Raw genomic sequence first — 26,538 nt, forward strand, 5'->3', positions numbered from 1 at the left:
CCTGCTGGAACTGTGTGCGAAATGGGTGAGATGGAGCTGGAGCTGGGCTCCCCGCCCAGGTGTAGACCTCAGAGTGGCTGACAAAAACAGAACCAAGATCTGAGCATGCCTTCCTCTGTCCCCGACTGGGCAGGCAATCCAGCATGCCACATCTCGTTAAGCTTTTATGAGCTCTGGCAGGCGGGCAGGCGGGCAGGCTGCCCTCCTGGAGCCAGGCAGCGGGAAGGCAGGGGAGCTGCAGGAGGGATCCTCTTGGCATTCGGTGGAAGCCAGTTACAGGACTGGGAGGCCTGCTTGTGAGAAATGAAATAAGAGTTTAACAACAGATGTGGGGCAACAATTGCTTTTATTAAGATGAGGTCAGAAAAACTACAGCAGCAGGGACAGGAAGTTGTGTAGATGCTGGGAGAGACGAGGAGGGGTGAGAACACAAGACAGTGGCAGAGGGTAGGACTGGAGAAGAAGAAATTGCCTGGGAGAGTCATCTCTGAGATGTGAGACTCCTGAGGGTACAGGAGAAACACTCGCTTTGCCCTGGGAGAAGCTAAAACAAGATTGTGACCTGTGGCTCTCACCCAAGGTGATTTTATTTATTTTTTATTTGAAATGAGGGGCACAGACATTAACTACTTTGGATAGGGGAGCTGAGAACGCTTTGAGCACAAAAAGATGAGGGAATTAAAACCATGATTAAGGCGGCTAAGCAGTTGGGAGTGCAGGGGTGGGAGAGAAAATAAATACCCCAGTGACCCACATATAAAACAGACCATCAACGGGGGATGCGGTTTGAGGTTAATGGAAGGTTATCTTGCCCATAATGCCATGGAGGACAACAGTACCACAGGGCCATGTGGGCATGAACCAACCCCACAGTCTGCCCCAGTGCCAGGGTGAGGGCGAGGGGCTGGGGAACACACTGTGTCACAGCTGTGGCTCGGCAGATGTGGTGGGTGGTGAGGATGGGGAGACTGGCCCTGGCTTTGGGGGTGTGCTAAGAAAAGGAAGTGGAGAGGAAGAATGAGGCCATCGGGGCAGCACTTAGAGTACTGGGGTGATTGCAGGATGGCAGCAGCAGACACCAGAGCCAAGGGGCACACCCTGGATTCATGCCCCTCACAGCTAGCTGGGAAGCCTTGGGGTTCCTGGGTATTCCTCCCTCTTAAGCCAACCAGAGTGCTGTGGCCAGCATGCACGCCCCTTCCAGGTGCGGAAGGGAGGAGCGTGCCAGCCTCCCTCTGTCAGTGCTGTGCCCTGAGCCAAGCCAGGGCATCTGCAGGAAGCCCAGCAGTGAATTAGTGTTAAAGACATCAGCCAGACAGGCCACAGGGCGGGGGGCTTGCTCATGGCCTGCCTCAGTCATTTCCGCAAGAACTTCTTGTTGAGGAGGAAGATGAGAAGGTTGACATTGACCTTGGCCTTGTTAAAGAGTTTCATGATCGCCACACCCTCATACTGGAGCTGCAAGAGGTCCTAGGAGGAGGAGGCGGGGAGGGAGTTCAAGGGTTGTGGGCTGCAGTGTCCACCAAGTCTTCCAATGGTGGGCCCCAACAGATTGGGTAATGAAATCTACTCTGCCACAGAGGCAAGTGAGGCGAGGAGAAGTACTATGGCTGCAAGCAGAGCCAGTGCTTGCAATCTGTTTCCTCCCTCAGAGGAACAGAGAGATTCAGCATGAATGTTGTCCCTGCCTCTGGCCCGAGCTGGCTTTTTAATCTTTTTGCCCCAGAGCCTGTCACTGAGGGATGTTGCTCAGCACAGTGGCAGATGTCAGCAGGGGTCTCAAGGGAAGCCCCCAGCATGCTGGGCTTCACGTCTTAGTCCTGTTAACACCACCAGCCCTCTGCCCTCTCCCTGATGCTTGCCTGTCAGGGCCTGGGCACAGGAACTTGGGATATACAGACCTCACTCTTCCCTCCAGGAGTGGGTAGAGAGCAGAGCTGAAGCTGCCTGCCACTCCCTGTGGTCTCAGAGTATATGGGGGGAGAAGTCCCTTACCTGATAGTGCAGCTGAAATCGCTCCATGTCCACACCCAGGAACTTGGCATTAACTTCGAACTTGCCAGCCTCGTCTCCAGGGGTGATGTCAAAGATGACATTTCTGAAGCTAAAGGGAACAGCTGCACTAGCATCTGCTGCTCCACATTCTGGACTGTGGGGCGTTCCACTCAGAGCCTGGTTTTCCCCTCTGAGGGTCCTGGGGGTGCCCAACTCTTGTCTCCTCCCAATTTCATGTCTGCTACCATCATCTTGTCTACCTGCCTGGCTCTGCCCAGCTGCTCTCCCCTCTGCCAGATTTCCCAATATCCTCTGACTAGGGGTATCCAGAATTGTGCTAAGCTTCAGCCACCATCGCTCTCACAGCACCTTCAAGCTGGGTCTGAGTTCCTCCTTCCCTTCTACTGGGTCATTCACCCAGATCTCCCTTTCAGCCAGGCCTGGGGATACATACTGAGAGGCAGGAAGATCTTCAATCTCCACCAGGACCCCCTTCTCCAGGAGCTGGGCTGCAGTGTAATGAAGAGATGCCTGCTTCTTCCCCTTCCCAGAGCTCCTGATTAAAACAAGACCCCAGAGATACAATCCAACACATCCTCTGTTGCCAAACACCCTTGTTCCCCACGGCTGGGAAAATGGAAACTTGATCCCAGGGAAGATTTTTTTTAGGGTGAAAGGCAGAGGAAAGGGGTTGTGTGTGCACCTGAAGCCTTGAGAGGGAGACTCGAAGGAGGAGTAAGGAAGGGTTGTGCTGTACTGGGGGTAAGAGAGCTGGGAAATAAGGGCTGCACAGACAGGACCTACTTGGAGCTGGGGGCCAGGTGGCCCAGGCAGGCCCGGATGTACTGGCTGTAGTAGTCGCCCTGTTCCTCAAAGAAGGTGGTCTTGGTGTTTAGCCCCTGGACCGTGGCCTGAAGCTTTAGCAGCTCCGCCTTCCGCCGCTGCCGGTGTCGGCGCTGGTTGCGGATGTCCTGAGGTTGGGGTACAGGGACCGAGGCCGGGGGGAAAGATGGGGGGGCATGAGTGAGGCCTTCCTGTCAGGAAGAGGAAGACTGCGAGGCTGTGGAGGACAGACCCCACCCTAAGCCTTCAAGGTACATCCTCCGGCCACTGCCGTGGAGCAGTGGGCTCCAAGGATCCAAGGTTTTTAGACAAACACGGTTGTGAGAACATTATCTTCCCTGGCTAATTTTAAGACTTCTCCTTTAAAAAAAAAAAAAAGACCTTTAACCCTCTTCTAGCTGACAACAGATCTGAGTGGGCACCACCAGGGAAAGGCCTGCCTCTGGGTATTAACATGATAGGTTGGCTCAGGCTAGTACACACAAGTACACAAGTGTACACACACACTCCCACCCAGGTGCAGCTCATCACCTTAGCCAGCTCATCCACCAGCTCCTGGTAGCCATTTCGGGCACTAACCAACCCCAGGCCCTCAAGGCGGCGCAGGTTTCGCAGGACCCGCCGCTGCTTCTCTGCCAGCGGCAGGAGGGAGTGCGCCGTCAACGAGCGGTGTCGTCGCAGTGGTTCGGGGGTCTGGGCCTCACAGGCCTGGCGCTGGCACATCAGCCGCTTGTGGGCCACTTCCTGCCGGGCAAAGATGTTGGATGAGTCCACCAGGCCCCATGTTGGCCTTCCAGGCCCCAGGTGCACCAGCAACAAAGGGGATCCCCAGACATGTCAAACAAACTGGGGGCAAGGTGTGGGCATGGTTTATGGAGAACACATCGTGTGACACAGGGAAGGGTCTCAGGCCTTGACCCTCCCAAGCACTCATTATAGGTAAGCACCTGCTCTGGGTGGGCAGGGGAGAGCCACACTAGGGGGCGAGGAGGGGCACAGATAAGACAGAACCCACAGGCTGGCCTGGCTACTCACCTGCTTTTGGGAAGCCGTGAGGGACAGGATCTCTTCAAGGGAGTCCCCAGGGTGGAACTGCACAATGTCAGCCAGCATCTGCTTGGTGCTGCGGGAGGAGGGCAGTGGCAGGGAGAGAGCCACAAGTTAGTGGACTCTGTCCCATGCATCATGGCTACTGGGAACACTTGGGAGCTGAGGAGAGAGTGAGTGGCAGTACTGTAGCCCAGAACACCCTTCCCCCACACAAGCTTCCAAACCCCCTCCCTTTAGTCTTTCAGTTGAAGGTCACGTGTAATCCTCCCCTCTGGTGGCTTTGTCCTTACATCCTCACCCTACCTGGCTCTAAGCCCCATGTGGTGGGACAAAGCCCCAGGCCCACTCACTTGTTGACAAGTGAGGGACTGAGTCAGGATTTGCCGTGTTGGTTCTCTTCTATCCAGATGAGCAGCCCAGCCCTGCCAGGGGTCCTCCCTCCCTTTGCCCATTCCTTAGGAATGGAGTTTGAGGACGAGAAATCCATGACCTGCTAGCTGTGGCACTCTGACAAGTCCCATGGTACTGAGTTTGTCCCCTTCATGATGATGGCAGAAGGCCGTCCCCCTCCCAGCTGGCTCCTGCCATTGCGTCACACAGAAGACAGCATCTGCTAAGTGGCAAGCAGCACAAGCACTGCTACTCGTCCCCTTATTGTCCAGCACATTCTGGTGTGGACAACTAAGGTAATTAGCAGGAAAGAGCCGAGATGGCAGCAGAAGGGAGGTGAATGAGGTTTCGGTGAATGAGAACTTTTAGAAGGCTAAGGAGCCCAGGCAGAAGGTAGGACAGCCCGAGAGAAAGGCCATTTTGTTTTGGGGCAGAGGCCTCACCCACCTCAGAAGCAAACACTTGGCATTGGTATCGTCAATGTCTGCCTCCCGCCCTTCAAACTTGTTGGTGAGTGTCAGGGACACTTCGAGATCGCTCAGGTCTGTGTGTCCATCTGCAGCGATATTTTCCCCTGAAGCAAGTAAGAAGTGAGAGGCAGGCATAGGTACACACAGGCATGACACACAAATGGACACATGCATGTGGGATCGTGGGCACTGTGCTGCTCTGTGTACACTGTGGGCAGGAAGTGTTCCCATGGGGTCTGGTGGGCCTGCACTGGGCCCTTTGTCCAATCTCAGCACTTGCAGAAGGCTCTCTAGCCACAGAGCCGCCCTGGGGGCCCCCTGGAAGGCACATGGACTCCCAGCCACAGCCCTGACAGCCCCCTCACACAGGAACCTCCTGCATAGACTCTGCCCCACTTCTCACTGATCCTATGGGGCTGGAACCCTCTACCTCTGTCCCTGTGTCCAGCTTAGGGCCACAGGGAGAGAGGGAGGCTGAGAATACAACTAGTTGTCTGGCATTCAGACGGGCCAGCCCACCTGCCTGTCCCTCCCTCCCAGCTACTCATCAGGGCACACACCAATGAGATCAGAGACAGTAGGCAGCTCCCCCAGGTCCTCCAGGAGCTCATGCAGGGGGTCCCGGTGGTCGGGAGCAATCCAGTCCTGGTGCTCCAGCAGGAGCTGCGGGACGAGGGAAGGAAATGTACGGCCTGAGCTGGGCCTTGCCCATGGCCAGCATGGGCTTCCAGAACTCTGGCCGCCCAGGGAACACCACTTAGGAGCAGCCCCTCACCCTGTGCGTGTTGACAAGCTCTCCCACGGTGATGTACACCACAGGTTTGGCTACAGCCACCATGTCTGAGTATTCATCCATTGCAAAGCGCTCCTCTGGCTCAGGCACCTGGCAGGCTCTGCACACAAACTTCCTATATCCGTAGATGGGAGTGAGGGCAAATGAGCAGGTGGGGAAGGCCACCGCTGGCCTGGGTTCTGTTCCCACCACCGCTTCCCTGTCTGTCAGCTCAAGCCAATTTGACTATTCAGTCTCAGCACCTACCCACTGTCCCAGAGGCCCCCTGAGCCAACCTTCCCTGAGTCCTCTTGTCTTTCCACAGGAATCCTAGCTTACAGTCCCCCTACCCCATCACTGCATCCCCCTGCCTCTACTCCTCACGAATTCCAGGGAAGATGTGGGATGTGAAAGGTGGGGGAGCAGGGGATAAGAGACAGGAGGATGGGATGCCAGGCCCCAGACCTGAACTTGTAGTGCGTCTCCTCCAGATAGTCATTCAGGATGCGCAGGTGCTGGTTCTCCCCCGAGAAGGCCTTGCCAGCTGCTGCGTGCTGCAGGAGCTGAGCCACTGCCCCCAGGACGTGGCGCTGGGGGGCAGCTAGGGCACCACCCGCAGCCATGGCCACGATGTCGAAGGCATCAGGGGCCACCACAGCGGGGTTCAGGAAGCGATAATACAGGAGGTTCCCCACCACCTGAAGGCAGAGGAGACTCCTAGAGACGCCTGGAGGGCCCTTTCCCCCTTCAACCCTGCACTCCCAGCTGCCCTGGGACAACCCCTTTACTTTACAGAAAAACAACAGATCCTGAACAGGTGGGTATCATGCTCAAGGTCACTCAGCAAGCTTGAGCTTGCTCTGGGCCTAGAACCCCAATCTCCTGACAGGAAGCCTGGGGTCGTCCACTCTCAACTCATGCCCCAGCTGCTGCCCCATCTGCTGCCCAAAACCCTGCTGGTGAGCCAAGTGCCATTCACAGGCTGGTTTTTTCCAGCAATAGGGTTTTTTGTCTCAGCCTTGGGATCACAGGCATCTGCATGGCTAAAGGGGGCGGGACTCCAGAGGAGGTGGGAGGGGAAACGATGCTTACCTTATAGATTTCGCTCTCCCTGGCATCAGGGAACTTCTCTGCCAGAGCTGTCATTAGGACTTTGGCCACATATCGCATCCCGTACCTGGGGACAGAGCAGCAGGTGTGCAGTGGCTCTGCCTCTCTGCTACCCACAGCCAGCTCCCTGCTGAGCCCTGGGGGCCTTGTCCCTCCCTCCTGCCCTTGACATGACTCAGGACCAGACAGAGGCTGCCATCTACTCATGCAGCCTCCAGCTTGACCTGAGAGCCTCTTTAAGCCTCTCTGACTGCCTTGAGGGACACTTTCTTTCCCAAGTTATTTCAGCCTCTACCTGGGTATCCAATGCTCACAGCCAAAACTTCATCTCAGGACAGCCTAGAGGGCTTCAAGGCAACCAACCTCTCCAGCTATGCCAGAGCTCCTTGCAGGAGCCTGGTCTGGCCTAGGGCAGGGCCTGGGGAAGTCAACAAGCTGGAAGGAGAAGCTCCTGCCCTCACTTTATCACCACCACAGACAGCATCTTAGGCCATGTCTTCTCCTTTGTGTGTCCCCTGGTTTGAAACACAGGAACCATCATCATCCTTGCTCTTCATCTCCCAGGGATTTTGTGAGACAAGTGGAACTGCGTCTTCTGAGGGGATGCATGATGCTGCCCAGTGTGCCTAGACTTTGTCACTGTGAGTGAGTCCTGCCCCAGAGGTGCCACCTGTACATCTCACCACATTCCCTTAGAGCCACTCCTGTCTCCTAAGGGACCACAGACAGGATGTGTCACTCATCGTGTCCCTTCCTTTCTGATGCCGGGTCAATCTTTTCTGACTCCCAGTTACTGGTTCACTCCCCAGAGGCCTGGCTAGGGCTGAAGGCAGAGTCAGGAATGCAATCCAGGTCTCCTACATGAGGGTCAAGGACCCGGTTCCTTGCACCATCACCACTGCCTGGCAGCTCTGTGGGAAACTGGAGCTGAGAGCAAGGCTGGGTCTTGAACACAGCCACTTCACCATGGGATGCTGACATCTTAACTGCCAGGTCAAATGCCCATTCCCATTCAGTTGCTTTTAAAAGAACACTTATTGACTAACTTTTAAGAGCTATAAAAATGCTTCACTGGTTTGACTTATGTCTTATTTGTGTGGTACAGAGTCCCATCCTATCCCCATTCACAATGAGACAATCCAGGTTCCCATGAACATGTCAGGCTCCCTCCTGACTCCAGTGATAGTCCCAGAGGCCCACACAGACCCGGTGCCGCATCCAGCTCAGCTCCAGAGTGGTGGTTTTGAGCTTTCTCTGCATTTCAGGAACCACTCTGAGCATCCCAGATCCTCTGGCTATCCTGTCTCCTAAACAACCACCCTATTGTACTCTCCCTAACAACGCTGGGCCCTCCTGGGACCCTGTACTTAGGCTGGAGAAGGGTTCTGGCACATACGGAATTTGGTCCACTGACGAGATGATGGCGACCAGGAACTTATCAGTCACGGCCAGGAGATTGCGCAGGGAGATGTCCAGTCGTCTCTGAATCTCAGGGTGGCTCAAGGCCTGATCAGGAGTGACGTCATAAGGGAGATGGCTGTGGGCAAGGAGAGATGAGGTAAAGCCAGAGTCCCCTGTCACAGCCTCCCTTCCCTGGAGCCCTCCTTGGTAAACTTTTTTTTTTTAATTAATTTATTTGAATGGTAATGTTAAAGAGACAGAGAATGAGAGACAAAGAGGGAGGAAAGAAGGGTGGCAGAAACAGAGAGGTATCTTTCATCCACTGATTCATTCCTCAAATGGCTGCAAGAGCTAGGGTTGGGTCAGAATGAAGCAAGGAGCCAGGACCTCTTTCTTCCTGGTCTCCCTTGTGGGTGCAGGGGTCCAAGCACTTGAACCATCTTCCACTGCTTTCCCAGGCACATTAGCAGGAAGGTGGAATGGAAGTGGAGTAGCTGGAACATGAACTGGTGCTCACATGGGATGCTGGTGTTAGAGGTGTTGGCTTGACCTGCTGTGCCACAATGCCAGCCCCACTCATTAAACTCTTCACGTAACAAAAGGATCTTCTACAAGCAGGTTCAGGGCAGCCCAGCATGCCAAAAGAGAAAGGGCCAGAAGAAGCAACTTGGAAACTTAGAGAACATGAGTAGCAGGTGAAGAAGGAAGAGTTGGGGAACCCAAAGGGAGGCTAGGAATGTGCCAGAAGGGACACAGAGCCTGGATCTGTGCAGACTCCTAGGGGAACTAAAGCAAGCCTGTGGCAGTGCCCAACACATGAGGGTACTTCAAGAAGTCATGGAAAAATGGAATTAAAAGTATGAACTGGGCCTGGTACGGTGGCCTAGCAGTTAAAGCCCTCGCCAGGATCCCATATAGGCACTGGTTCTAATCCCGGAGGCTCCACTTCCCATCCAGCTCCCTGTTTCCCATCTAGCCTGGGAAAGCAATCGAGGACAGCCCAAAGCTTTGGGACCCTGCACCCACATGGGAGACCTGGAGGAAGTTCCTGGCTCCTGGTTTCAGATCAGCACAGCACTGGCCGTTGCAGTCACTTGGGGAGTGAATCATTGAATGGAAGATTTTCCTCTCTGTTTCTCCTTCTCTCTGTATATCTAACTTCATGGTAAAAACAAATAAATCTTAAGTATGAGTTGGAGTTTGGTGTTCTGGTGCAGTGGGTTAAGCTGCTGCCTGTGACAGTAGCATCATATATGGGTGGTGGTTAGAGTTCTAGCAGTTTCATTTATTTCTTCCTTTTTAAAACCATGACCCATTTAACTTCAGCTCACTACAGATAGCTTACAGAACCACATGATATAAACATGGCCAACTACATCCTTGCCCCCAACTGCAAACCATGACATATGCAATAGACATAAGATGAGGATTTTTTTTGTGCCCTAAGCATGAAACAGCTCTGGCTGTTTGAAGTCCATAACTGTTTCATAGTACACACTGTCTACATATCATGGAAATACTAATTGTTTCCAACAGAAAAATCTTTGCTTGGAAACAAATTCATACTTTTAATTCTATTCCCATGAACTTAAAAAAAAATTATTTATCTGAGAGGCAGAAAGAGACAAAAAGCTCTTCTTTTCCAAAAGCTCTTGGCTTTGGCCAGAAGCCCAGAACTCAATCTAGGTCTCCCACATGGGTGGCAGGGACCCAAGTACTCAAGTCAGCACCTATTGCCTTCCTGGGTGCACATGTTGTGGGAAGCTGTAATTGGGAGCAGAGCCAGGACTTGGACCAGGCACTCCGATGAGGGATGCAGAAGTCACAAGGAGTGGCAACCCTGGCACCAAACACTGGCCCTTCCATGAACTCCGCCTTTAGCAGTTGGGACAGTTGGGAAGGCTGTGTTACAACCACATAGTCCCTTCACGACAACTGTTCCTGTTCCATCCAGAGCAGCCCCAGGACTGCCTGCTCCCCCGCAGTGGCAACACTGCCTAGTACCCATGGACTCTCTAAGACCAGCCTACTTTTCTAGCAGCTCATTTGCCTACTCATCTTTAAACCTGAATGTCTATACGCTCCCCTATCAATAAGAGTCTGTAACCCAGGTCTCAGCCAATCTGATATTCCCTTTGCAAGCTCTGACATAGCAATTAAGCACATTTACATATTCATCTGTGCTCATCCTATGTTAAGCCCACTGGGTCTGGCATCATTTACATCAGTTCCATGTTAATTACTAGAAGGAGTCTAAAAGGCTATCTTATTTACTCCTGTAGGGCTTGTGCCATATTTGCATAAATCAGCATGTTCATTTATATGTCACCTTCAGACACATCCAAGTTTATCCTGTGAGGCCCAAGAGAAGCTGATAAAAGTGCCCGTGTGCTCACCTGCGCTGCCCTGTCTGGGCCTCAGTCTGGTTGACCCAGGTCTTGTAGAGGTGAACGGGGTCTGTGTGGACGCTGAGTGCCTTGTCCTCCAGCACCTCCTGGATGACCTTGCCCAGGATCTCCCGCAGGGCGCTCTGTCCCCGCTCATTGCGGTAGAACCTCACCACCAGCCTCACGACTGTCGGGTTGCCGGTCACCACATCCTGGGGCTGCTCCACCTTTGACCTGTGGTTCTAGACGTCAGTGATTGGGCCAAGCAGCTCTTTGAGATTTGACTCAAAGCCTATTTTGGGATCCCCTCTTAAAGGACTGTCCTGGAAGATTGACCTCACGCTCTCCACTAACACATCAGCCCACATTACTTCAAAATGCCAGGCGCTGTCTTACAGTCTCTCCTTGAAACCTCACCAAGCTATCACCTTGTGAGGGAGCCAACAGGGGCCTCTTTCCCAGTCCTCTGTGTCCAGAGAGCCTACCTGATTTCCTCTTGGAGTGCTGTCTTGAAGAGCTGGAGCAGAAGATAGGCCTCCCGGCGGTTGGAGGCATAGTTGTACAGGCTGAAGATCACTGCTTCTATGAATTTGGTGGTTTTATTCTGTGGCATCTGAAAGATCAGCTTGGCCAGGTAGATGGGTTGGGTCTGTAAGCAACAGGGGAGACGGGAATGACTGGTAATATACTCTAAGGACTGGGGATTAGCTCAGTAACAGCCCTCCTACAAGAGACATGGGACAGGGTGGAGGGAGAGCAGCACTACCACCCTCTCAGGAGACTGGGAACATTTCAGACAAATAGGGGCAGAGTCAGTCTCTTGCCCTGGTGACCGACATGGGGATTATGGGAAAAGACACAGAAGCAAAGGCAAGGGCAACAAGGCCTCAAGATTCCAGGCACAGTCGGCTATGGTAGAGACTTCTCATTCCAAAGTCCTCTTCTCACCTGGAGCAGGTAGAAGAGGTGTTGGTAAGCTTCTAGTTTCTGCCGTTTCTCTTTGCTCAGCGACTTCAAGCCCTTCTGCTTGTCTAGAACCATCATATCCGACAGCTGTTCCTTATTCTTCTTGGTCAGCTTCTTGCAGTGGGAGACCACTTCCTGCGGGGGCAGGGGAGCAGGTGATACAACCAACCTGGGCCCTGAGCAAGAAGCATATGGTCTGGACTCAGCACCTGCAAAAGTCAGGGCTTTCTTCTGTTTAAGGAACAGGCATGGGCAAAGGGAGATGGGGAGGGTCCCTCCTACTGCCCTGAGACTCTAGCTGGCACCTGTGCTCTCACAGGGTGATCCCCAACGAGACCTGGGTTGCTAGGCAAAGGCATAATATCTGCCTCTTTTTTCTTTTTAGACTATTGTATAACTGCGAGGTGGAGACATCACCTGTCACTGCATATTTGTATAAGGAGCTTTCACGTCTAGCTCCACATCTGGCCCAGGGAGGCAGACGTTCTCACTGTTCCCAGCTCACTAATGAGGAAGCAGCCATGGAGGTTAAAGGACCACCCACAGCTCCATTGCTGGGAGCCAGCAGAGCTGGCGTTGCAATTCCATGCCCAGAGCTCTTCCCACTCTATCACGTGTCCCAAGCAAACGGTTGGCTCCAATGGAGAGGGTCACAGAACAAGGACCTAGCCAGCTAACAAAAATCCATAGTCTAAAAAGGTGTGATTAGCACACACAGAATGCCAGTGGCACCTCTCCAGAGGTAGCCCGATCTGGGGGAGGCTGGACCAGGCCTCACCTGCAGGGTGATCCGATTCTTCACCAGCAGGCCGATCTTGAGGTCCATGAGGTTGAGGTCCTGCTCTAGTTGCTGATTGGACCGGATCTTCCTGACTACCTCCTCCTGCAGCTTCAGCAGCTCGGCCTCAGCCAAGAAGTCCTGCTGGCTCTGATTCAAGAGATGGGCAAATCTGCGGACCACACTGAGAGGAGGGTGGGGAGCGTGCACTGGCCAGGGGAGAGATGGGGAAGTGGGAGTGAAGTTTTAGATCAGGGATCTCTTCGCCAACCCCCTTTTCTGCTGGAGGTCAGGAGGTCCCCAGCCCCAGTCATCTTCCACCTGGTTCTGCCTGTGGTAGGAGGGATGTTGGATCCAAGCCTGACCCGAGCTCTTTGTCTTATAAATGGGGCTGTTCTGTTCCTGCCTCTGGATGCATCTGTATCCTGGGCTTCTCCCAATGACCTCCCATACCAAAGGCAGAGCCCCAGCTGCTTTTCATGAGCCTGCCTCTTCCACCTTATTGACTCCCTACTCCTGCTGGGCCAACCTGCTCCCCACCTGTCAGCCTCCACATGGCTCCTCGGCCAGGAGTGCCTGCACAGAGTGGGAGGTGCAGGAGGACAGCATGGTCAATGTCAGTGGGCCTCATAATTATAGGGGAGGGCAGAGATAGATGGTGATTCTCCTTGAATCACCTTTGGAATTGGTATCTTGCAATAAAAAGAGAGAGAGAGAAAGAAAAAGAAAGAAGTCCTCTGAGCTGACCTACAGGGAACAACAATGTAAACCAGAACTAATGCATACCTAACGCATATACTGTTGACTATGCGACAACCACTGTCTAAAATAACCTCAAGAGGTCACTACACTGTCATCACCCATCTTACTGCTAAGATCACAGAGGCAAAGAGAAACCAAGTGACTTGTCCTAGGTTACACAGCTAGTCAGATAAGAAAGGTAATACTAGGCCTTGTCCTTAAAGGCAGACTAGAAGGGAAACCACACAGATGAATCCCACCCTGACATTACAGGGTAGCTGCTGATTGTGATTAGAACTGGCAGGCACACAGGGAATCTTTAGGAAAACAAAAGCAAGCTACCTAAGCCGACCTGGGATATAAAGAGGAGGGAGCCCTGCCTGCTGTCTGTTGAGAAGGAGATGGAGAAGGAGCATGTGGCTGCCTGGGAAGTGCTGAAGGCCACATACTCAGATTGTGCAGAGGGTGCCATAGTAGGGGGTTGGGAGTAAGAGAGGTAGGGTCACAGACAGGTCTAGAAGCCCAGTTAGGAAGCTGGCATGGTCATGACAGGTCACGATAGGCTCTGAGCCCCATGTGGTAAGATCACATGTTTACTGGATCACGCAGGCTAAAGTGGGAGGACCAGGAAGAATTGGAGAATGTATGACAAAGGATAGCACTCAAATTTGATAAAATTTGTCTTGTACAAGCCCAGGTAACAGGACTCACCAGGATACCTGTGTAAGAAGAAGACAACTGAAACAATAAAGGGGTTAAGTAACTTGCTGAGGGCTGCACTGTGTGTGGAATTTGGGATCTAACAAAGCTGGAAAATAGAACTGGTAAGTCAAGTGCTCTGGAAGCACCATAAACTGACAAGCAGAGAATAGAAAGGTTACTGGGACAGTAGCATTAGTGCAACCAGCAGGAGAAACCACGCAAGGGCCAGCAGGGAGCCATGGGACGAGGTTGGGTGCTTTGGTGCAGGGAGATAGCTGAGGTCTCTGTGAGTAGGACCAGGAGATGACTCTGAACCCCAAGCACGTGATCTCCTGCCTAGAAAAGAGATAGCTTGAGATTGAGGAACTCAGGTGCCAAAGGTGAACTTGGAGCTGGACCACAACATTCCACCACAAAAAGGAAGAAAATTCTCCCTCCCTAGCCATCCTGGGCTTCTGGACTTGAAGGAAGGACAGGAGCCAAGAGTAGTCTGGGAAGCTGTCTTCAAGACCGCCATGCATGCCTGACCACAGCAGACATGAGACAGAAGATGATGTTCCCTGAAAAACTCAAGTACAGCCAGGACCCTGTGCCTCACAAGGCCTCGGGGGTGATGGGTGAGTCATGGGGTCAGGAAGAGGGCAAAATGGGAGGAGGGTGGAATTCTAAGCAGAAAGATCTTCTTGCTTTGGTGGTGGCAACAGGTAGACCATCTGAGTCAGATGCAGAAAGCACCCAGCTCTCCCCGTGTAAGGCTGTTATTGCCACAGTCAAGAGGGACTTCTGCCACAACTCCTGTCCACCTTTGCGACTGCATTGGCCTTAGCTGCTGAACGGCTTCAGGAGGGACACCTTGCCTAGAGCTGCCTGGTCCTGTGGGATCCTCTCTCCCCCATCAGCTTGGGAGGGACAGGCCAGGGGGCTCACCCAGCATCCTGTAGTCATCCCGGGCTTTCCGGGCACGGAAGAATGCCTGAATCTTCACAATGGAATCCACCTGCCACAAACACATGTCAGGGAAAAGAGCTGCCAGCTGTCCCAGCTCTCACAGGGAAAGTTTAGTTAGGGGTAGGGGTCCAAGGTGACACTCACATTGTTCTGAAAGTAGCGCAGCCGCTTCAGGTACTGCCTCCGCGCTGCCCACATCCGGGCCCAGGCCTGGATCTGGGAGACACACACACGGCAACCTTAGAGCTCCAAGGCAGAGGCCCACACTCAAACCCAGCCAATTCAGCCAACTTCATAGGTCAGAGGAGAGAAGAGAATCCCAGCACCCTGGTAAAGCCATAGGGACTACCTTGATGATGGCAGCCACATTTGCTTCTAGGTACTGCAGCCTCTGCAGGTAGTTCTTGCGCTGTCTGTAACCCCGCCAGTGGGCCTGCAATCAGAGGACAGAAGCAGACAACGGAGTTTTCTTCAGCCCAAGAGGCTGATGGAAAAAGCCTCCTTCTGGGCTCTCTAGGGGTTGGGGCAGCTTGGAGGAGGAAAGGGAAACTGGCCCTTATTGAAAAGGCAGTTCAGTCTGGCTGGGTTTCTGGCCAGTATAGCACCTTTCAGAAGAGATGAAGGTTTCGGCGCGCATGTAGAGCCTCATTTTAAGTCTTGCTTACCTTGGCTGGAGGGCAAGCAGTCCAGGGCTCTGAGCTACCTCTGTGTCCCAGCACCCAGTCAGAATCCATGTGTCCCCTCTCACTCTATACCATCCCCCTCATTGGCATGGCTTTTCACGACCATGTCAAGTTCCTGTCTAGGCCCATGAGGGAAGAGTCCCTGTGACTCAAACCAACACATGCAAATCACAATCATTCTATATGGAGTTCTGGGACCAATGCCCTGAAGGTAACGCTTCATTATGGCCACCAACAATGCGGCCCAAACCACACTAAGAGCCATGTGCAATTTTCCTTCTTAATCCTCACAATCCACCTAGGAGGCAACTGCTATCGTTATGAATAAGGAAACGGAGTACAGCCAAAGAGCTTAAGCAGGGCGCCCAAGGTAATTTGGCCCAGAAGCAGTAGGAGTAAGAGGCAAGCTCTGGCCTCTGATTCCAAAGCCTGAGCTCTCAATCACCACCCACCTGGCCGCGGTCACAATCCAGGGCTGGACAGCAGCCAGCCCATCTCCGTCTGGACGTCTACCTAGGGTCTTTTTGTCCCTGCCTACACAACGTCTAACATGGACTTCACCCCAGCTCCTGCAAGCAGTGAGAGGGAACCCTCACCTGCAGGTCTCATACTCACCTGTATGGCATGCTTTGGGGGCATCCACAGATACTTAGCAAACCAAGCCACTTCCCATCGCTAATTTCTCCACAAGGCCCTCCATATCGCATCTGCTCACTCCCACTATACCTGATTTGCACAGTGTACCTGGCAAGCTTTCCAGCTGGCCTCATGTCCTAAATACTGTGGGTCTGTCTCCAAGGTCTCTGCTGGACCACCCCCAGGTTGGAAGAAGAAAGGTTGAACAGTGGGGCTCCTTGGTAACAGAAGGTAGAAGAGATTCCTTCTCTAAGGAACACTCCAGCCACTGTTACCTCTTCATGACTCCTGATGTGGTCAGGAAGTCCTCCCCAGGTCCAAATCCTAGGGTCTCACTAACTTTTATTTTACCATCCACTGTGGAAGCTACAAAGCAGCTCTCATGCTTGCTGGAGATGATGATGGCTGCAATGACCAGCACTCCGACCAGCTTCTCACCTACCTGCCAGGTCGTTTATAAATACTTGCAATTACCTCACTCCTCATAACAACCCACAAGGTGGTTGCTATCTGCATCCTTATCTTTCAGATGAGGAAACTGAGGGAGAGAGAGAGAGAGAGAGAAGAATGTGCGCCAAGGTCACACAGCTAACAGACAGCAGAGCTGGGATTAAACTGAGGTGGTCTGGCTCCAGAATCTAACTCTTCACCACCACTATTCAGAAAGATCACCTCAGGGACACTCAGTAGGAAGGGAGCAGGGTGGACAGCCTGAAGACTCAGAGAGCCAGAGCCACCCCACCTGGATCTTGATGACAGCTGGGAGCCAGGTCTTCAGAAAGCGAGAGTGCTCAGCAAACTTCTGCCGAACCAGAAAGCCACGGAGACGGGCCTGGAGCCGGATTACGAAGCCCACGTTGGCCTTCCAGAGCTGCTGGCGGTCGTAGGCAGCAGTGACCTTGGTGATGGCTGACTGTGGAGGCAGCAGAGAGAACGGGTAGGAACCTCCCCTGTAGACACCAAACGCCTCCCCCATCGAAGACTTTGGGCTTTCAGAGGCCTGGCCAACCTGGATCTCTTCCCGATTCAGGTGGGCGGTGTTGAGGCGGCAGTCGTGAGGGCGCACCCAGGTCCCCTGGAAGGTCTGCAGATGGAAGTAGTAGGCGGTGCCATCTTTCATGTCATGCTGAACCCAGAGAGCTGTGTCCCCTGAGCAAAAGTCAGGCAAAGACGGAAGGTGTTAAGGAGGTGAGGGATGGTCAGGGCAGGCAGAGATGGGTGGGCCAGGCAGGGCCATTACCTGGATGCCGCTTCTTTGCCATGGCACTTTCTAGGGCTCGCTGGTAGCCATGGGCACAGTCAGGAACTAGCCCGCGGAGGGCCACAGAGGGGTTCCTCAGCACCCGTTCCGTCTGGGCCGCCTTGCCTTCCTTAATGGCCTGATTGATGGCAGCTACACCAAGGGCCACTGACAGGGGTATCAGGACAGAGACATTAGAACTTCCCAGAGTCCCTCCCCTGGGCCTCATCCTGACCACTGAGGACTCAAGAGGACACAAAACCACTGTCTGATGGAGAGCATGGAGAACACCCCAGGGTGTACACAGACGGGAAGGAGTAGCACGTATCGTATCCGTGCCTGGATACCAATGGACAGCAGTTGCCAACAGCCAGACCCATCAGCACCTCTACCAGTACAGTGGTGTCTCTGCTTATCTTCCTCAACTTTTGCCAGCCCCCATCCTCTCACCAAGACTAAACCTTTCCCAGCCAAAGCCGGCTGACTGCGGGAACTCAGGCTCAGGGACCCACACAGAAATGGTTTGCATTTAGGCCGCCGTGGGTTGCACTTGCTCACACTGCAGGAAAGGAGCCCACAGGAAGGCATGGAGCAGGCAACAGGTGTACCACCCGCGCGCCTCCTGAGCACTTCCTGCCTCTCTGGGTGCCAGGAAATGCAGCTGTGGTCCCACTTTGACTCTGGCCTGCCCATCCACAGAGCAGGGAGTAGGAGGGGGAGGCAACTAAGGGGGCTCCCTTCTCCCCACACTGTCCCTGCCCAGCCCATTTACTTCTCTGCGCTGTGCTTGTGTCCTGATTGGCTCTGATCACTCCCTGGCGGATCTCCTCCAGCCACAGCACAGCTCCAGGATCCCCTGTCATCTAGAATGTGGCGTCAGAGAGAGAGACAGAGAGATAGAGAACCTTAGGAAGGCTGCTCCAGGTCTCCAGGCCTGCACAGACCTATAGGAAAAGCACTGTCTACTGCCCCTGCTGTCTGTGGAAAGCAAGGTCTTGTGTTGGCCACTGCAGGCCAGGAAAGCTCTATTCTACTCTGTCTCCAGGCTGACCCAAGCAGCAACTCAGTCTGGCCACAGGGTCTACAGCACTTTTTTTTTTTTTTTTCTCAAACATTTATTTATTTACTTGAGAGGCAGAATTACAGAAGTTGGGGGCAGGGGTAGAAAGAGAGAGGTCTTCCATCTGCTGGTTTACTTCCCAAATGGCAAAGCCAGAAGCCTGGAACTTATTCCAGGTGTTTCACATAGGTGCAAGGGCCCAAGAACTTGGGCCACCTTCTCTCTGTAAATCTGTTTCTCCAATAAAAATAAATAAATCTAAAAAAAAAAATCACTTATTTTCATTTCATTCAAAAGGTAGAGACACAGACAGAGAGACAGAGAGGCCTTCCATCCACTGATTCTCTCTCCAGGTGCTCATAACAGCCATGGTTGGGCCAGGCAGTCACCAGGAGTAGGAACACTCTGCACTATTCAATTGGTGGATCAACAGAGCCCAAAGGCATCAAGGGATCAACTGAAAATCAAGTGGTCACTCAGTGTGAGAGCAGGGAATCTAGCCCAGACATCCTGGCTCCTTCCCTCATGCTTCTCACACACTTGTCCAATGCTCCAGCAATGGTTCATCTTCTTCCATCAGACTGGAATCCTGTCTGCCCTCTACTCCCGGAGAGGACTGGGTCTATCAGGCTGGAACTCAGCGCCACCTTCCATGCTGGTCACAGCTCCCCCCACCACAGGAGCTGTTCCTTCTGCTCTGGTGACCAGTATAGCCAGCCCTAAACTTACCTGGGCCTTGTGCCTTTTGGCTGTCACAAGGAGAAGATGGTAGCGGGGGGCCACAGGGAGGCTCACATCATCCAGACCAGCTGTGGGAAGCAGCAGGGCTGACAGGGTCTTCTCAGGGCTGTCCTGGTCCAGAGCCTCATTGATGAGGCTAACGGCAAGGACCTCTGAGAGAGAGACCCAGATGGGCCGAGCCCCAGACTTAAAGCTAAAGGGCAAGGGGCAGTTGGGCCATTTTCCCACAGCCCTAGGCTGTACTCACGATCATTCTCTTCTTGAACTTGGGCATTGACCTGGCTCACGATGGCCTGCAGGTCATTCCAGCTCAGGAAAGCCCCAGCCACTCCACGCTCCTGTCGCAGCTTCACCAGGGCATCAAAGTACCTGGCAGTGGGGAGGCAGGGAGCACAAGGTGAGCAGCTGAGCAGCTTCAGGAGAAGCTGGGGAAAGAGTGCCTTGTGTTCTGATGTGCTCTCGGGACAGCATGCTTGGTTCTCTTCTCACCTTGCTGCCTGCTGTCTCTGAGCTGCCTCTACTGGCTCCTCCCTGAACTCCAAAGCTCCCAGCAGCCCAGCCTTCAGAATCTCTCTGCAGACTCACCCCTTCAAATAACACGTGCCAGTGACTCCCCAAAGCAGCCCTGCATCTGTTCATGGGACTCAGTGGCCTCCTGAGATCTCTGTGTGAGAAACTAAGAATACTCTGCAAATCTGGCCCTCTTGATTTCCCCGCTCAGCCTGCGGGGTCCACACTCTCTCCCCATTCTCACAGCCCATTTGCCATGCATCTGTCAGTTCTTTTACAGCATATCCCAAATCGGACTCTTTTCCACAGCCTGCACTGTTCCTGCCCCAGGCCAGCTCTGCTGCTCCCGTGCCTGGATTACTCCAATAGCTGTCTAGCAGGTTCTCCCCTTGGGCCATCGAGGTTGGTTCCTATTAAACTAGGTCAGGTCGCCTGCCTCCCTACTCACCACCCTCCCGTGGCTTCCTTTCTCACTTTGAGTAAAGGCCAGAGGCTAAATGATCTGGCCTCTGCTACTGTGGCCTCATCTCCCCTCCTCTCCCTTCCTAACTCCTTTTGGCCACACTAGTGTCTTTTGAACATGCCCTCTTTCTCAGGGCCTCTGTTCCAGACAGCCCCAAGGCAACTCTGTAGGCCTGTCACTTCTCTCAGGTGAGCCCCTTCCCAAGGAGGCCTCTGTCACACTGTGCGCAGGAAATGACCCTGTTGTGTCCCCACCCTCTGTCCACTTCAACCTTCTTTGTTTCCTCTCACCACTTCTGCTTTTCTTCTCATCCTCAGTTCCCACCCCTCACAGGTGAGTTTAATGAGAGCAGTTTTGCTCATTGTTGCTTTGTTCTCGGCTCCTAGCACAGCATCTGGCACAAGGGTGGATGGGTGGGCACTCAAACCCTAGCTATGATATGACAGAATGAATCAATGGAGTCCACAGGAACAACCAGGAGCCCACAAACTTCCAGGAGGAAACATAGGCCAAGAAAACTGTCCACAGTCCCAGAGTGTGGCCTGGGCCCAGAAACAAGTGGCCTCTTGCAGCAGGTGGGTCTCCCAGCAGAACTCACTCAGGGTCCTAGCCACATTCCTCCATGTCTTCATTCCCCCAATAGGTGGTTAAAGCTTTCTCACCGTTGAGCATTTTCTCCTTCTACCTCAGCCAGGCCAGTAGCAGGGTTCTCCAGACTGTTCCAGAAGCCACTGACATCCTTGGCCTCCAGGGCCTGGTTGATTAGAACCACGGCTGACAGCATCTCCACGGCCACAAAGAGCTCCTCCTGGCCAAGCTCCTACAACAGGGAAAGGGCAATGCCCAAAATAAGGCCTGGCTGGGCAAGGGCCTGGAGGACCACTACCCCCCTAACTCTAGGTTACGTCCCATCCTCCAGGTGCCAGACCCACTCAGTTAGTCATAGAATTCTGACCATGCACTCAAGAATAACTGCTTCACACACAGGCCCATTTAGTTTTCCAGACATACCAGTAAGGGGGTACCATTCACACACCCATTTCACAGATGGGTCCACAGCAGTACTGTGATTTCAATCTAATTCCAGAGCTGCTCTCCACTAGGGAGTTCTGCTAGTGCTTGCTACACGTCAAGAATCTCAGCAGGCCCCCCTACACAGAGGCCACCTCCATGCAGCACTGCACACCTGAGAGGCCCTGGCCCCGTTGCCCTGCCAGCTCTACTTTCAAATGGTTTGTGCTGTTCCCCGTCAGGGGCACCCTTCCTGCTTCCTCCAAATAGACGTTGTAACAACAATGATTAGCTCTTACCATATGTATTAGCTGGTATAATTTTAAAAACCCCATGAGGTAGATATGCTAGTGTTCCCATTTAACATATGAAGGCATTGAGGGCTCGACAGAGTGAATGACTTGCTCAAGGACCAGGACTCATGGTCTGGCCCTAAAGTTCCCCAACCTAGTCCCTCTTTTTGATCTTCCTCATTCTGCATTATTCATGTGTGGAGACTGTGCCTTTCACGATGGGCAGGCCCACAGTGGCTGCTCTGTGAACGTCTGCTGTGGGTGTGATTCTTCTAAATGGTTCTCTTTTCCAGGAAGCCTTCTTAGACTCACCTCTCTGATTCCCCCATTGCCTTGGTCTGAAGATGCCTTCTACCCCCATCATCTCATCTCACAAAGTCTCTATCTGGCCCCCCAGGTATATTCTGATTCCTCCAGCGGACTTCCCAGGCTACCCATCCTTCACCCAGGGAAGATAGGGCAGCAGAGTGGTTACCAGCATGAGCTTCAAGTACATTCTGTTTCATGGTCCCACCCAGCCCTGCTAGGTAAAGTTGTGCTGGGCAAGTTCCTTAGCCTCTCTTAGTTCCACCATATTTAACACAGGAACAATCCTCCTCCCCTTTATGGGATTTCTTAAGGCCTGAGTCAGTAAGGCAATATGTGCTCAAAGGCAGTGACTCTTCCAAGCACGCCCTTTCTTCTGTCCTATACCCTTGCCTGCATCTTTGATTGTCCTCACAGGGTGCTCTGGGCAACCTGCCATGATGCCTCTCATGGCCTAGAACCCCACAGGGGGACCCCATGCTCCCCAGGCTCACCCCCTGCTGCTGCCGCTGGAGTAATGCCAACTCCTGCTGGTACACAGCCGCGGCAGAGGGATACACAGGGGGCAGCTGGGCTTCAGGGCAGAGCAGCTCCCGCACCGTGTCAGCTGCCACTCCCCTCTGGATGGCTTTGTTGATCCGCCGCACTGCCTGGAACACTGCAGGGGAAGAGAGAAGAGACACACTGGGCTGAGCCTTCAGTGCCATCTTGGTGACCCTGCTCAGCCAGATTTGGAGGGAAGATGACCATGTAGCTGTTCCTGAAACATATTCTGTTGGCTTCCAAATGTGTTTCTAAATGTTCAGGAGGAAAAGGCGCTTTAAGAAGAAACCCCAGGAGAAGCCATTTGTCAGGTGCAAAAGCCATTTGTCAGGTGCAGCTCAGCATGGAACACAGAGTGGTTGTCACAGCAGAGTTGAATTCCTGAGGTGCAGAGCACAAGATTGACAGGTGGCTGTGGAGCCTGACAAAGATGAAGTTAGTCAAGAGGCTCCAGGGACCTACCTGGATGACAGCACAGAAGGATGCGGTTCCAGCTCCATTGGGCAGCCCTCTGGGTTGCAAAGGGCAACAGGAAGCTCTTAAAGAGGCTACGGTGCATGGGCATAGTTTTAGTTTAAACTCTGGGGCATATCAGCATCAAAGAGCATTCAATCTCAGGGCCAGAGGTGGGAGGTGAATGGATAAAGACACAAACACCCACACTGTGCTGCTGGCAAGGCCACGCTGGAGATACTCCTTCCTCCTTCTGTACAGCACCACAGCAGTACAAGGTGGGCGGGCTCTGGCTGCGAGACCCTTCACCCAGGACCAAGTCTTTGGGACAGTTTTTCAGGATGTTGTCACCTGCTTTCAACAGGTAAACATGGGGAAGTAGGACAAGCAGAGGAGTGGGAAATATTGGGAGCATGGTTAAGGAACTGGCAGCCAGGCTCCGCTGCCCCATTGCAGGTGAGCAGAGAAGATGGGAAAGAACTCTGGGAAGATCTTATCAGGAAGGCCAAGGAACTAGGATGTATAGGATAAATAATGGAAGAGGCCATCAGGATTTGAATACTGGTATACAACAAAGATAGGAACAGATCAGTAGCAATCAGGAACCACGGGAGCTGATAAGGGGATCAGCTAGCCAGCAGTGACTTGGGGGCTACTGCAAGCTGGCTAGGTCTCAAATCTGTTAGGCAAAGGCAGAGCAACCTCCCAACCTGAGGGTAAGTTGACTGAGAATGAATCAAGCCATTAGACCGGGGCCAGGTCCACAGGCACCTTCTGCCTGTGTGCTCCACTTCACTCCTGCCACAGTGGCAAACTGCTGCTTTTTGAAGAAAGGGCTGTATTTGTGCATATTTCAAGGGAAACTGAGAGAATGTCAGTTTCTCCCTCCCTTGGGAAATCACTACCCTTCAAAAGCCCAGGGGATCTAAGCAGGTGGAAACTGTCAAAATTATCGGCGAGCTGCCTGGAAGGAAAGCAGCCTGCCCCAGGAGCTGTGGCCTGGTGCAGTCCAGCAGTGTCATTATCTCGGAGGCCTTAATGAACTTATCTGCCGTGTCCCTCCAGGCAGCCAGGAATAGGGCAGATTACGAGAGGGGAAAAGTCCCTTGCTAGGCGAGAAAATAGGGCAGCAGTTTGCACTGGCACATCCAGAAGCCAGAAGCTGGCAGAGGGGCGGGATGCTCTTGTCAGAGCCGGGGAGGCACCCAGACCACAGGCCTCAGGCCGAGCAGGGACTTACTGGCTTGTTCTTGATCTCCCTTCTTGTTGGCTGCAGCCACGCCAGCCTGGACCTCCTCTTTTTCCAGAAGCTCCACCAGCCCCAGCTCCTAAGACAGATGAGGAGAGAGCTTCAGGTCCACCCAGGAACCCACTCTCAACTCCACTTTCTCCCTTAGGACTAGCCCACCCTTGCCTACTAACACATTTTTTACTTTTTTTTTTTTTTTAAACTTATTAAGCATTTAAAATAACCAGAACAATACATGTGTCAACAGTGTCAGGGGAAAAACAAGTCAAGCAGCAATGAAAACAGGAGTGCTAAACTGAGGCCGCTCATCAACAACAGGGAGCACATCCTTGCCCACTGGGTCACGCCCTGTCTCTCTACTGGTCAGAGTGGGGGACCCTCAGAGGACAGAAGCTGATCAATGCTGCCCCCTAGGTTTTGGGCTGATGTAACCATTTGGCCATTCAATCAGTGCTTACTGAATACAAAGAACTGATCCTGGATCTCCTAGAGTGGGAGGTCCACTCAGGGCCTCCAGTAACACAGAGACAGTGGCAGGGAGCAGGACCTGACCTGGGCTTTCTGTTCTCGGTCGGCACTCAGCTGCTCCAGATACCAGTCAGCAAAGTCCCTCCTCAGCCCTCGCAGGGCCAGCGCAGGGTCTTGAAGGGCCTGGAGCAGGGCCTCGGGGTTCTGTCTTTCCAGGGCATCATCAATGACTTCCAGAGCCCCATGCACTGAAAAGGACCAACATTCAAGGGGGTGGCATGAGACGAGCCCCACCCACCATCCAGTCCAATATTCCCACCCTTTTCCCCACTCCCATGATACTGCCTCAGTTCCTGGGCCCATTCTCCTCACAGTCTCTTCATCTCCAGGAAAAACACAGGAGCCTGATTCTAACAGAGAAAGTCCCTCCTGTCTGACCTCCCTTACCCCCATCTACTCCACACTCCTTCTTTGGAAGGGGGGTTTCCCCAGACCAGCTGCACCCCACCCTGGGTGTCTGTGCGGTCTCATCACTTGGTGTTTGTCCTCTCTGTGGATCTCTTTGCAAACAGAAGCCTCCGCGATAGGGACCACTTCTTGGAACAGCGAGGGCCAGAAGGCCTCTGATCTTGGTCCAAGAGTCAGTCCACATGGGGACGGAGGGAAGCCATTCTCAAACTCCATGGGAAAGGACTTACTCAGAGAGCAGCTGAGCCTCCCCTGCCAGCCTCTCTTACCATTGACATGGTTGATGTTGCCCTGGATTTCCGCCTGTGTCAGGTAGAAGTCGTAGATGTCCTGGCTTTCTCTGTCATCCTGCAGAAACTTCATTGGGGGAAATGTGATTCAACCTCCTGCTCTTCCTCCCTCTCTGCCTGCACCTGTTTCTTCTTACAGGGGCTGCCTCCTGCTCAGGACTGTCAGGGAGCTGTGGGGTCTCATCCTTGGCCCTAACTGTTGCAGCCTTTGGGACCCCCGATCCAATCTTGGGCAGTTAGTTCTACATCTCAGAGGCTTGCTCAGGCCTCCCCAAAGTCAAGCCATGCCCCCCTCACCCCAAATCTCTTTTCTAGTCAGCTCTTTTGAGCCCTTATCTATCTCTGAAATTCCTCTATTTCTTTAGTCATTGATTAATTAGTTTCTCCAAGAAACAACTTCAGAATCTTGAAACGGCACAGAGAGGAATCCTGGGCTTCGCTTGAGACAGGCCCAGCCATTCCACTTTTTTAGCTGTTGTGCTCCAAGACTCTTCCTTACGTGGTTCCTGGCGTTGGCAGCCTTTTCTGCCTTGGCCTGGGCCAACAGCTCCTGGTAAATGGCTGCGAGAGGCTCTCGAAGATTCCCCAGAAGAGCGCTGGGATTCTGCAAGGCTGCCAGGGTGTCCTCAACCACACCTCGCTCCACCGCCTCATTGATGGCGAGAACTGCAGCATGGACTGTGAGGGGGCACAGGAACCGGGTCAGGAGGTTTGGCAGAGCACAACCAGCTGCAGACTGTCCTGATATCACCTCCTTTCGCACCCTTGGAGCCAGGCCTGCAAGTTAGCCGGATGGCCCTGCCCGTTGGTGACAGGTGGCCAGGGTCCATCTGAAGATGTTCACCGAGTATAGTCCTAGCAGGAGTAGCCTGGAAGCTGAGCCCCTACCTGCAGCCTCATCCACCGAGAGCTCATTGGCCAGGATGCCCCCGATCTTGCTGAAGGCTGGCAGCTGGAGGCCATATTTGGCCAGTTCAGAGGCCATATTGCTGAGTTCCTCAGCTGCAACGACAGCATAGGTGCCCTTCCTCAGACCCACAGCCCCCAAAACCCTACCCAGGCTGGTGGCTGCAGGGCAGGAGCAGGACTTACCTGTGAATTTCACTTTCCCGTACAGATCCTGGATCTGAGGGGCCAATCCCAGTCGGAAGAGGAAGAGACTGGAAAATAATAGAAGGCATATTGGAAGGTACGCTTTGACACTCTGTCCACAGTGCATTTGAAGGAGATTTTATGAACACTCAAGAGATGTGGCCGACTCAGCACTTGCCCTCAAGTCACTTCCCATCCACAGGGACAAACATCATCATTCAACTAGGACAAGTGCTACAGAAGGTTAAGTCAGATGCTGTGGGCAGGACACATCGCAGGAGCAGCTCACTGGGTAGAGAGGGGACAGGAGAAGCCCAGCAAGCAGACACCCATTGAACAGAGGCACTAAAGGAAACAGGATGTGAAGGTGTGGTAGACACAAGACGTTGCTTTCCATGATTTAGCCAACTGGTTGGGAGGAGAACCTACCAGCTGTCCCCAATCACACCACGTAGCTGGTACAGAACACCCTTGCTGGG

At 53.2% G+C, this 26,538-nt stretch overlaps 1 protein-coding gene across 2 annotated transcripts in view; it reads right to left on the bottom strand.

The window, feature by feature from the left end:
- Positions 1–349: 349 nt before the first annotated feature.
- IQGAP3 (IQ motif containing GTPase activating protein 3) overlaps positions 350–26,538 on the bottom strand; it is a 36,250-nt gene continuing 10,061 nt past the window's right edge. Inside the window, exons 6-38 of one of the 2 annotated variants that reach the window (XM_040998477.1) lie at positions 26,060–26,127; positions 25,856–25,969; positions 25,467–25,645; positions 24,947–25,025; positions 24,294–24,457; positions 23,733–23,820; positions 21,991–22,154; positions 20,549–20,706; positions 19,161–19,282; positions 18,902–19,065; positions 17,885–17,975; positions 17,113–17,280; positions 16,882–17,021; positions 16,615–16,785; positions 14,903–14,986; positions 14,698–14,769; positions 14,533–14,602; positions 12,163–12,371; positions 11,367–11,519; positions 10,904–11,067; positions 10,428–10,652; positions 8,027–8,167; positions 6,613–6,697; positions 5,986–6,218; positions 5,524–5,656; positions 5,309–5,411; positions 4,726–4,852; positions 3,874–3,961; positions 3,370–3,582; positions 2,800–2,966; positions 2,450–2,551; positions 1,996–2,104; positions 350–1,470 (exon numbers count right to left, since the gene is read on the bottom strand). In XM_040998477.1, the coding sequence (XP_040854411.1) occupies positions 1,357–1,470; positions 1,996–2,104; positions 2,450–2,551; positions 2,800–2,966; positions 3,370–3,582; positions 3,874–3,961; positions 4,726–4,852; positions 5,309–5,411; positions 5,524–5,656; positions 5,986–6,218; positions 6,613–6,697; positions 8,027–8,167; positions 10,428–10,652; positions 10,904–11,067; positions 11,367–11,519; positions 12,163–12,371; positions 14,533–14,602; positions 14,698–14,769; positions 14,903–14,986; positions 16,615–16,785; positions 16,882–17,021; positions 17,113–17,280; positions 17,885–17,975; positions 18,902–19,065; positions 19,161–19,282; positions 20,549–20,706; positions 21,991–22,154; positions 23,733–23,820; positions 24,294–24,457; positions 24,947–25,025; positions 25,467–25,645; positions 25,856–25,969; positions 26,060–26,127 (4,462 nt within the window). In that variant the 3' untranslated portion in view covers positions 350–1,356. Of the gene's footprint in view, positions 1,471–1,995; positions 2,105–2,449; positions 2,552–2,799; positions 2,967–3,369; positions 3,583–3,873; positions 3,962–4,725; positions 4,853–5,308; positions 5,412–5,523; positions 5,657–5,985; positions 6,219–6,612; positions 6,698–8,026; positions 8,168–10,427; positions 10,653–10,903; positions 11,068–11,366; positions 11,520–12,162; positions 12,372–14,532; positions 14,603–14,697; positions 14,770–14,902; positions 14,987–16,614; positions 16,786–16,881; positions 17,022–17,112; positions 17,281–17,884; positions 17,976–18,901; positions 19,066–19,160; positions 19,283–20,548; positions 20,707–21,990; positions 22,155–23,732; positions 23,821–24,293; positions 24,458–24,946; positions 25,035–25,466; positions 25,646–25,855; positions 25,970–26,059; positions 26,128–26,538 lie in introns of both variants that reach the window. The other variant, XM_040998478.1, reaches the window with a different exon arrangement.

Source organism: Ochotona curzoniae, unplaced genomic scaffold (genome assembly GCF_017591425.1).
Source record: "Ochotona curzoniae isolate NIBS_2020 unplaced genomic scaffold, NIBS_Ocur_1.0 scaffold_1037, whole genome shotgun sequence".
In the NCBI taxonomy this organism is placed as follows: domain Eukaryota; kingdom Metazoa; phylum Chordata; class Mammalia; order Lagomorpha; family Ochotonidae; genus Ochotona; species Ochotona curzoniae.